Source organism: Salvelinus namaycush, chromosome 41 (genome assembly GCF_016432855.1).
Source record: "Salvelinus namaycush isolate Seneca chromosome 41, SaNama_1.0, whole genome shotgun sequence".
Classification (NCBI taxonomy): Eukaryota; Metazoa; Chordata; class Actinopteri; order Salmoniformes; family Salmonidae; genus Salvelinus; species Salvelinus namaycush.
Window position 1 is genome coordinate 4,277,770 of NC_052347.1, and position 11,113 is coordinate 4,288,882.

Below are 11,113 nucleotides of genomic sequence, written 5' to 3' on the forward strand. Positions count from 1 at the left end.
TCAGCTCTTCCTTCGCAAAACAATCAAGTTAAAATAGCCAGCGCAGACTTTTTGACTCAAGCACTCAGTCAACAGCAGAGAATGTTACACAACTTTGTAAGGCCTTTCAGGAGATGATTCATTCATCAATTCATCAACGGAGTGGCTACAAAGCACATCCGCACATCGAACTCAGTCCAAATCACAGCCTCGTGTTGCCATGGCACTAAGAGGCTTTGCACGGTGATGTTAGGGTATTCTGAATGTGGCTGGCAGTTTGGCCAGGCCACAACATTCCCAACAGAGGAACAGCTTTATTGTGATGACAAGATCATGCCTAAGATGCCAAATGCTTTTTCTTTGAGAAAAGAATCAAATGAACTCGGAGGGGAAAATAAAGCAAGACATGAAAGAGTACAAACCACTCTGGTCTCCGTGTCCCTGGAGTCCTCTGGCGTTTCTCACACTCTCTCCCTTTTGTCTTTGCCTGGCAAAAGCTGCAGATAGCAGATCTTTTCCCATCCCTATATATCATCATGAGACGTGAAGGATGGGAGCTGAGCAGAGCTGGTGAGAAGCATCTGTTTTTCACCCCAACCCCTGTTGATCAGAGAGTTAACTTATCTGAAGTTGCTGCACCATTGGCTTGTTATCATCATCATCATCATCATCATCAATACATCCTCATCAGCAGTATCATCGTAATGATGGCCTTGGTGTATACAACGTGTATTTGTATTCTTAGCATAGAAGAATCTACAGTATTTCTGCTTTCCTTGCAGAGCATGTATATTAAATATATAATACACAGCTCAAAGTAAATCAGATACACTCTGGATCACACAGCAGAGATCATAGGCGTAAGCCACTTAAAAGGACACATTTTATCAGTGACAATTAAATACCAGATGCTTTATCTTCTTCAAGCCAATTACTTTTGGTTTGAACCCAGCGGCCATGGCTGTGCAGTGTGCTGAACACTGATAATACCTAGATGAAAAGCTGCCGGGACTGCTACTACCTGCTCAGCTCGAAACCCAGCCAGCCTTTCACGCTTAATGTCATTTAGCAGAACTATTTATCATTTATCAGGACTAAGATCTGTATTCGGAGGACTTCAGAATCCATATCAAATACACTGTATGTGCATATGGTGACCGGATACTGGATCTGACAGTGTAAGTATTATAGAGCTACCCTACTATAAATTGGAAATTACAATACCAGATTAGACATCTACAGTGCCAAAGCAAGACTAATAGCAAGACACTTGGTGAGTGTTTTTTAATGCTTGAATATTGGCGATACTGACCTAACTATGTCAGTGTGAATATTGTTAAGTCCTCCTCCTTCAGACTTCCTGCCGCTGCCTTACAGCTAGAGGTGAGCCTGCTCAGCCAACTCGTGGCACTCTCTGACCAGAGGGTTGGGGCCCTGGGCCCTAAACATAGCAGCAAGCACCCTATGGCCAAATCACTGGTATGTGTCACCCTCCTGTGACAAACTACCTATTTCCATGCCAAAAAGTGTCCTTGTTAAGTAGTTTTCAGAAACAATCTTAATGGCTCACACAAACACTTTGTAGCAGTCAATAACTCCAGAGGTAGCAAAACAAGCTGGTCTTTGAGCTGGGCGACTTGTTCGGAGGCATGGACATCTACAACATTGTTATTTTCAAGAACATGGTGTCACGTTGAATGTAAGGGAAGGGACAGTTGGTGAGATCTGAATTCCTAATCTTCTCTCATTGATTGAGACAGGTGGGTGTCCACCCCAAAGTGCTGCATATCATGATGACACTCACCTGTCTGGATCAATGAGAAGATTTGAAATAGACAAGATGGCGGCATACGCATTGCTTGATTACTTCATGGAGCAAAACAAATATTTGATTTATTAATGGAGCATTTTCTAAATTCAAACGAACCCCCTGCAACTAGACATGGAAGTTTAGAAGATATGTGTTGTCTTTCAAGTCGGGAAATTAGGAAGTGTCGCCAAGTAAAGGTTGGTCAAAAGTTCTCTGTGCTATACTTTACACTACCTAGACTATTAGAAAAAAAGGCTCTATCTAGAACCTTAAAGGGTTCTTCGGCTGTCCCCATAGGAGAACCCTTTGAAGAACCCTTTTTTGGTTCCAGGTAGAACCCTTTTGGATTCCATATAAAACCCTTTCAACAGAAAGTGGAAGCCGAAGTACCCTTTTGGAACCCTTTTTTCTAAGAGTGTACTGTGTAACAGCTGTATGGAAACATTCACCTATCACTGCCATTTCAAAGTTTAGCTATCTCTGACTGAGATCTGCTCTCTTCTCCTCCTGGTAATTTCCATGTAAAAGGACCCATAAGCATCAACATGTGAAGTTATAAACCTAACCTCAACTTTATGGTTGGCTTGGCCTTATAAAAGACCATGGTGGACCAACCGGTAGTAGACAAGGTCTAGGAATACTGACACAAGAATATGACAATGCAACATCCAAAATGCTTCACAGATACTACTAGTCATTTCCATGTAAAGGACCCATGAGCACTAACATAGGGAGCATATCAAATGAAAGCTAAGGCTCTATATATAGGGGAAATTAAGGCACAGATATGTTTTTCAACCTTTTTCCATCCAAAAAATGAGGAATAAGAAAAAACTTTTGATTTCAAAGATGGAAAAGGGGTCTTAAAAAAATCTACTAGAAAGGCCTTAAAGGGTATTAGAAATACATCAAAACAGAATAATGTTGAAGAAAAACCCATGCCAATATCAATATTTATATTTAGTTTTGCAGAAATGATTTGCCTTCTGTAAGTTTAAGAAATATTACCTTGTCACAACTTCCACCGAAGGTGGCTCCTCTCCCTGTTCGGGCGGTGCTCGGCGGTCGTCGTCACCGGTCTACTAGCTGCCACCGATTCCTTTTTCTTTTCTGTTAGTTTTGTCTTGATTGTTTTCACCTGTTACTTATTTGTTGTTAATTATGGCCTATTTAAACTTCCAGGGCCCGCCTGCTTTTGTGCAGGCTTATTCTCACTGTCAGTGGTGAAATTGTTTTGCTTACGTATTTTTGCTGTCTGTTATTTTTCCCTGGTTTTGGGGACTGTTTGTTGGCTAGACCCAGCTTAATAAACGTATGCATTGGAAGCATTGCTCTCTGCGCCTGACTCCACACCCACCACTCCTAGCTATCCGTGACATACCTAGTGTTTTGTCATTCTGTTACCAAAAACTCACATATCTTTAATATATTTCACATTTCTATCTGATGAGGAGGGAGGATAATGAAAGTACACAGAAGTAACAAATAAAGGTAGACCTACCAATAAGTTAGTGCTTTAACTGAAATCAATTTAGTTGATTAATTATTAAGTGACTAAAACACGTCACTCTGTTACCAAATCTGTAACAGAATGACCACAATTGAATTGAAAACATAATAGTAGCAAACCACATTTGCAGTAGAGCACAGTAAAGTAGAGTACAGTGAAGTAAAAAAAAATAGTAGAGTTGAGTTCAGTAGAGATTTTTTTTTTCTTTCAGTAGATTGAAGTTGAGTTGGGTTATGGATATATTTGATCAAGATGATCGTACAGATTTTACCATTATCCATTAGCCTTTACATTAGCTTAAATCAGGGATTGTCAGGGGGAATTGGCCATGTATAGACCCATAAACTGAATTAGTGTAATAACTTAACAAATATTTAATGTCAGTAGGTTTGTTTAGTTTCTCTTGCACAATGACAGATCTGATTAAGGCCTAAATAAAGTGGGTAACAGGGTTGAGATTGGCAAGTAATAGGGATGAGGTGTATTGGCAAAGGAATTGAGTAACAAATAGGGCATTTAGAGATAGGATATGGTTGTATCTGTACATGATTGTATCAGTATTAGGGTATTGGCATGTAGGTGTTAGGGTTAGGGCATAGGGTGACAGGGCTGGGGTGTGTGAGTAATTGGGTTTAGGTGTGTGGGTAAGTAGGCTGAGGTATACAGTGTGGTGAAGAAGTATTTGCCTCTTTTCTGATTTTCTCTGTTTTTGCATATTTTTGATACTGAATATTATCAGATCTTCAACCAAAGCCTAATATTATATAAAGGGAACCGGAGTTTACAAATAACAAAGAAAATTGATACTTATTTTTTTAAATTTAATTAACAAAGTTATGCAACATCCAATTCCTCTGTGTGAAAAAGTAATTGCCCCCTTATAGTTAATAACTGTCTGTGCCACCTTTGGCTGTAACGACTGCAACCAAATGCTTCCTGTAGTTGTTGATCAGTCTCTCACATCGCTGTGGGGGAATTTTGGCCCACTCTTGCATGCAGAACGGCTTTAACACAGCAACATCTGTAGGTTTTCAAGCATGAACTACTCAGGTTCAAGTCCTGCCACAAGATCTCAACTTGGATTAGGTATGGACTTTCACTTTATCTAATATTAGGTTTTGGTTGAAGATCGTGACCGAGAATAAAACATATATATATATTTTTTTTTTTACATACTTTAAAAACGTATTTTTAAGCTAAATGGATTACATGTTAGGGTTACTAATGGCAGAAGATATGCATAGTGGCATGCTTCCCAGTCGAAACAGTTTGCGCATATATTATAGAAACATTTTGAGAGGTTTTTGTTCGTTTCGGGGTTTGGCAGAGGTTTTTCTGGCTATTCGTGCACACCAAAAAAATGATTGAGGCAAGTCGAGGTTCAGTAGACAATGTCTATGCCCCTTTATCGGTGATTGGTCAACAGTACTACTCCTAGTAGGAGTGGGAAGTATGGACTGGATTATTCAATTAAGTGTTTCTTGTCATTCAACAAAAGAGATAGTTTTCATGCACATTTTTTCACTTAAGAAATACTGCACCAAACATCTTAGGTAGATGTAATATTGCGCGACTAAGACCTCCTTGGCAAAAACATCCAAATTAATGACAGATTTCTTGATTTATCGTAGATTAATTCAGACTTTTTTGAGCAAGTGTTTCTGGCTATGTTGTTGCTACAGTGGCTCAAGAGGGACAAACAACAGTAATATTGCCACCTTTTTCTTGTTTTTCAAGAGAAGGTCTTTAGGGAATATTCGCCTAGCTGAGTTCTGCTAGGAGCAAACTGCCTTTTGGGCTGTGTGTGCTCACATTGCCTTATGCTCATGGAACTAGAGGTGATTATGATATCATGCTTCTGAACCGATCCTATTTATAAATATTGTTGTTGTTTGAGAAAACAGATTATTTTTGTTTAATTTGATATATATTTTTTTTACTCATTCGAAAGATTCACTGCCCATGGGTTTATGTTGAAAACGTACATGGGATGCAATTTTGTCTGCTATTTCTGGAGAAGTGCAAATATGAACTGAAAATTAGTTCCGTGATGTTTGCCTTTGTATTGTATCTTTGTCCAGCTCGTGTGAAAAGTTTGGATGTGTCTGTTTTATACGCCCACAGGGAGCAATTATGGTGCCTGTAACTGTATTTAGACATAGCCTATTTAATACATGTTCTTTCGTTTTTATTTAAATTTGATGAGAATTATACACTCTCTTTTTAGGCCTCATCAACAGCCTAGTAAATGTAAATTTGCTTATTGACTATGTTTGGCATGTTCATGTCCAGACTGCAATTTACAGTAGGCCTAGGTCCTACATCAGTGTGAATGCTATCAGATGAGATGTTGATCCATCAATGCATGTTAACGGGAGTTTTTCCCCTCGTCTAGCGTCTATATTTAACAATCTACAGTATTTCCATATTGAAGCAATGCATGGGGCAGGCTAACAAACTAACATTCGAATTGGACTTGATGACAACGCAATACATAAAAGACCGGAAATACACAACTTGAAGCAACCACATATTTATCCATGGAGCACGTTCTGATTGGCCAGTGAGGTGTCAAGCCTCGACACACCCACAACCACCGCCAGCTGCTGCGCCCATAATTCCGGTTGTGAAAGTAGCAAAAATATTTGACACACCCCAAACCTACTGTATTAACCTATAGCACGATCGCCAGCACTAAGATTTACCATTGCGTTCGATTTGTTAAAACATGTCATATCACAGCTGACACCCAATTCTTTCTGCAAACATGTTTGAATTTTAATTCGGAATAGATATTTAGATATTTATGGTCACATAAAACTGAGGGAGATTTTACTGTCATTCTGTTACCAAACAATCAAGTAAATGCGTTTTAGTACAATTTTTAGAGGCAACTGTTAAAAGTAGACTTCTGCATATAGGTGTATGGTTTGTTTTAGACATTTTTTACAATTTAAAGTAAAAAAGTGAGTCTCAGCATCACTCTGTTACCATGGAATTGCCCTTCTCCTTCTCCTCCACCTACTCCAAAGCTGCGTTCGGAACCAAGTGGGAAGTGGCAATTTACCACATACTGTATGACTGGGGAAAATCTACTTGAACAACCCCCAACTGGTAATTACTAGTGGGAAACTCATCCATCATCCTGAGCTCCTACATGCTGACCTCTGACGTCACCTACTAAGGAAATTACCCCGATAACAGAATTTTCAGCAAATGCAACAAAACATTATTTAGAAAAAGCAATTTATTAATATGTTTTTTAACACTATAATTTGTTTACAAGAGAGATAGCTGTACGTTTAGTGTATGGTTTACACAGCTTGTTAGCCATTAGCCAATCTGCGTTTCTCAACGAGTTCAAAGCGCGCGAATGCATCCAACTGGTATTTATGACTTCCCAACTGTTGAATTCCCACCTCCAACTTGGTTACGAACGCAGCATAATACACTGGAAAGGCCCTGGAGTCTGCGATTTGACTAAGTAGGTGTTGAAAATGTGAAACCCAAAGCAGATCAAAAATATGGATAGGGGAAATTTGGAAATTACAGCAACAGCAATTCAAGACCATTTGTAACACTGAGTATTGAGGCTGATAGAGAATGCTACAGAAATCTATAGTTAACCACTGAGTTCTGCCCTTCCGTTTTCTCATATGAAAATGAATAACCAAGTTGACTCACATTAAAGCTTAATTAAACACTGTGTGCCTCAAACACCACACACTCTCAAGACAAGAGAAAACAATGTCCCTGTGTGTGCATCGATTAGTCTATTAGATTGAAACAACTCTGCTGTTATAGTGCCCCCTAGTGAGAATGCATAGTATAACAACAGTACATTGGTTTGGCGTCTTTGAGCTGCGTCACGTAGTCTGCCGCTGGCAGGTCCAAACAGGATCACGTGAAGACAGAAGTATAGCGTTGACTATTTACCAAGCTGTATGCAGTGTTTGATACTGCTCCACTAGGATTTTTCTAATTGTGTCTTAACTGTGTTTTCTTTACACATAAAACATTAAAGGACTAAATCATGAGGGAAAGCCACCTGGTCCAAAATGTCTCCCTTGGGTCTTCCCACTGTAAAAAAAAAAAAATACATAAAAAGACATGGCAAAGTACTATGAGAAAACAGATGTGGGAAACAAATTGTTGATTTAAAGCAGTGATAACCAATAGAATAAATGGCTTGTTGGGACTCTGTCATAGGAATTCCCCATATGGTGGGAGGTAACGTTAGATACCATCAAATGAACTGATGGTGTCTGCACAGGCACAGAGAACAAGTAATTCCATGCAGCACTAGAGTATTTCCCACTGCCACAAAGGAAAAAACAGGAACTGGGGAGGAGGGACACATTTCTTTAGATCAATGAGATGCCACATGGCTATCCAGTTTATTTATTACTTTTATTTAACTAGGCAAGTCAGTTAAGAATTTATATTTGTTTACAACGATGGCCTACCCCGGACGATGCTGGGCCAATTGTGTGCCACCCTATAGGACTCCCAACCATGGCCCGATGTGATACAGCCTGGATTCAAACCAGGGACTGACCTCTTGCACTGCCTTAGACCGCTATGCCACTCAGGAGCACAGAAGTTTGATTTGCAGCTTTTTGGGATGTTCTTAAACAGCACCCATATTTATTCATGTAACGAATAGCCATTGCAAACACCACTTATCACAAATAATTGTACCCCATGAAACAAGATGTCAACTTCAATTTATTCAATAAAATATCCCCCTCTCCATTTTGAGTTGGTAGCTCAGTGTCAACCCTAACATGGCTTTAAGCAGACTTGCTCCATAACACCAGTCATCTGACAACCAGATAGATTTTATTTCAACTATAATGAAAAAAAGTACTGCTCTAAGTAGTATTACAACTTCAGAAAAGTATGCATATTTAAAAAAAATTGTTAAAAGGAAGCACAAACTCGCCTCGTAGACGGGGCTGCGATGGTCAGAACTTCAGCTGCACTCTTCCATAACCTTGACGCAGGCAGCCCCACGATACATTGGAACGGCAGTTAAGGGCTTCTCCCCAACCCCCCCAAAATCCCACACCACCACAGGATACCGCATGTGGCGGTTGATCATTTTATTGAAACTCGTACAAAACAAAAAGTGTTACATGGAATTGTGCCCTTCACATGGCAAACTAAAAAGTTGAAGGAAAAAACTAAACCACCACTCATCCCACATCCGTCAAGCCATTTGTCCATGTTTGCACTGGACTGCTCCCATATGAGGGGGGAGTTAAACTGGTATTAAAGTGTCTCAATTCAGAGGTATTCATCATTAGCTTAAAGGGCTGCAGTGATTGCAGCACAGGGGGAGGGAAGTATCAGGACCAGGGGAGAGGGGGCTGCAGAAAGCTTCTAGAATCCGTGGACCTTGAGCTGCTCCTCTTTCGCCAGGCCAATCTGGAAGTGGGATGAGGGGAGAAGAGACAATACACAAAATAACTTTGAACTCCAGTCACAGAACATTTGTTACCATCACAGCTGGACTATTTACTAACAGGGACTTTTCTATGAGAGTCTTCTGTAGGGGCCATGACATATGACCACTTAGTACTCACAAGTGTGGAGTATACGCTGGGTGCAATGTGCAATAGCAGGGACAAGAGGCAAACCTACCTCAATCAGAAACGTGCAGATATTCTTGCGCTGGTCACCTTGCAGCTGAATCACTTCCCCATACTCTGGGTGTTCAATCACTGTCCCATTGCAGGCAAATTTCTGTTGACAAAGCAGAACTATTCAAACAGCCAGTAGAACAAAACATGGATCTTGCTTAGTGTACCAACTAGTGTCAGTGTCTCAACTCCCTGCCATAACATACCTTCTTAAAGGCCTTGACTAGCTTCTTCTTATCATAGTCGGTGGCTATGCCCTGGACCGTGGTCAGAGTCTTCCTGCCGTTACGCTGCTGGATTCTTATGTGGATGTAGTCGTCAGTCCCAGATGGGAGCCTGTCATTACCCTTAGTTGCATCAGCAAATGGGTCTGTGGGGAGAAAACCATTTTTAAAAAAACAAATCACACTACTTAAAACATAATTCAAAAACAAACATCTAAAAATACATGGAAGCAACCTAAAGTGATAGCTAAAATGGCAGTGGTTTGACCTAGCTTACAAAAGATCGAGGCCGATGAACTGGTGACGTAACGTCTTAGCCAAGAGGCTCAAGACCAAGCAAAACCCTGCGCAGGACGCTCATCAGCAAATTACGTGGAAATAAGATTCTAGAAAATGGTCCCACCCAGACTGGGTGGCTCATCTGCACAGACGTACATTTATCCGGATTTGAGGTTAGTGACACGGGAGGAAGCAAAACGCTCCAGTCCAGAGCCAATTATTCCGGCAATTTTTATTTATAAGTAAGTCATTAATGTAGGAGAAGCACAATTCAGCGGGACTATTGTACCTGGCTATTTGCTCTTAATAGTTCACATTTTACCACAAAGCCCTTCCCGACAAAAGTCGTATTACAGACAGATTGGGGCAAACACGTACATTCATACTATGTCCATTGTTGATAAATACAGACAGTAAGAACGAGTTACTCTCCGGAATCGGTAACGTTATTGTACATTGATCAATATATCTACAATAGACTAGTTTGATATACCGGCTACAAATCCGTTTTGGGGCCTAAACAAGGAAATTAACTTCGGCCTAGTTGAAGTCGAATGACTGTTAGCCATCGAACATCAGCAAAAGTCATGCTATTAATATACACGTACTTCTAATCGGTAGGAAATGTTCTCTGTAACTAACCAGATGTTTCATGAACATTAAAATCAAAACGTTATCTATATTTAGTTGGAACGTTGTCAAAATGTTTGCAAATGCTAACGTTAGCAAGCGCCCTTCCCCCTACATTTTCGACCCCGCGTTAGCCGAGGTGGTTGAAATGTCTTACCGAAAGTTTGGAGGTTCTGGATAGCGGACATACGATAAGATTTCCTTTCCTTTCGGATAATAACTGGTTAGCGATCGACTGGTCTAATTTATGTTTTTTTTTTTTGTTCTTTGAATCTCCCTTTTCACCGGGACGACGTTTTTTGTCTTCTGAAAGGCTCTCACAAAATGGAGATTGTTTAGCTTGCAAAGTGGAAAACAACCCTTTATAGCGCCTCCCCGCACGTAGGGACGTGCACCACGCCACACCCTATTTTACTGGGAAAAATTACGTAATTATCTTGGTATTTCAGAGGGGAAAATACCAACAACACCTGCAACCTAGGCTACATAACTACAAAACAAATATCTAAATTCGTTAATAAAGCAATGTAATGCGTAGATGAAACAATGGTCAGTGGTCCATTATTCCATTTTAGGAAATATATTGAAAACTCAATACTTCTGTTTTTACCGAACAATTAAAGGCTTCTCCTTTCATCTTAGGTGGTGGGCCGAAGCCGATAAACGTGAAGTTGCTCCATCCCCCTCGAGAGAGTTGCTAATTTTTTGTATATGACAGGAAAACATTGTTATGATGACTATAACATGTGTTGGCACCTTTAATTCATGCACCCTTTCTCATGAAATGTACTTTTTAACACCCCTCTTGATTAAGGCAGCCAATGACCTGCTTCTCTCGCTTGAAAACTCGAGCTGTTTATCTGTCTGATGGGACAGTGCTATTTGGGATCCTTGGGACGTCCCTACACTAACCCTAACAATGAACGGAGGTAAAAGAAAACGTTCAAAGAATTTCAGTGACTTTGAAAAAACCCTCTTGAAGTGATGTGTGTCAAACCACCCAATTACCGAGAACAAATAGCATGATTCATCAATT

General features: G+C 40.2%; 1 protein-coding gene across 1 annotated transcript; it reads right to left on the minus strand.

The window, feature by feature from the left end:
• Nucleotides 1-8,009: 8,009 nt before the first annotated feature.
• On the minus strand, nt 8,010-10,430 carry LOC120034313 (eukaryotic translation initiation factor 1). The gene is made up of 4 exons (XM_038980817.1): nt 10,235-10,430; nt 9,151-9,314; nt 8,946-9,047; nt 8,010-8,729 (listed from the first exon to the last, which is right to left on the minus strand). Exons 1-4 carry the CDS (start codon nt 10,263-10,265, stop codon nt 8,685-8,687), a joined length of 342 nt encoding a protein of 113 aa, XP_038836745.1. The 5' UTR covers nt 10,266-10,430; the 3' UTR covers nt 8,010-8,684.
• Nucleotides 10,431-11,113: the final 683 nt, after the last annotated feature.

What these genes read in the sequence shown, in the direction of transcription:
- LOC120034313 (XM_038980817.1), bottom strand. Translation starts at nt 10,265, where the DNA reads ATGTCCGCTATCCAGAACCTCCAAACTTTCG. An exon ending in CCAGAACCTCCAAACTTTCG is followed by an intron (nt 9,315 to 10,234) that starts GTAAGACATTTC and finishes TTCTCCCCACAG; the next exon opens with ACCCATTTGCTGATGCAACT. An exon ending in TCTGCACGTTTCTGATTGAG is followed by an intron (nt 8,730 to 8,945) that starts GTAGGTTTGCCT and finishes TCCCACTTCCAG; the next exon opens with ATTGGCCTGGCGAAAGAGGA.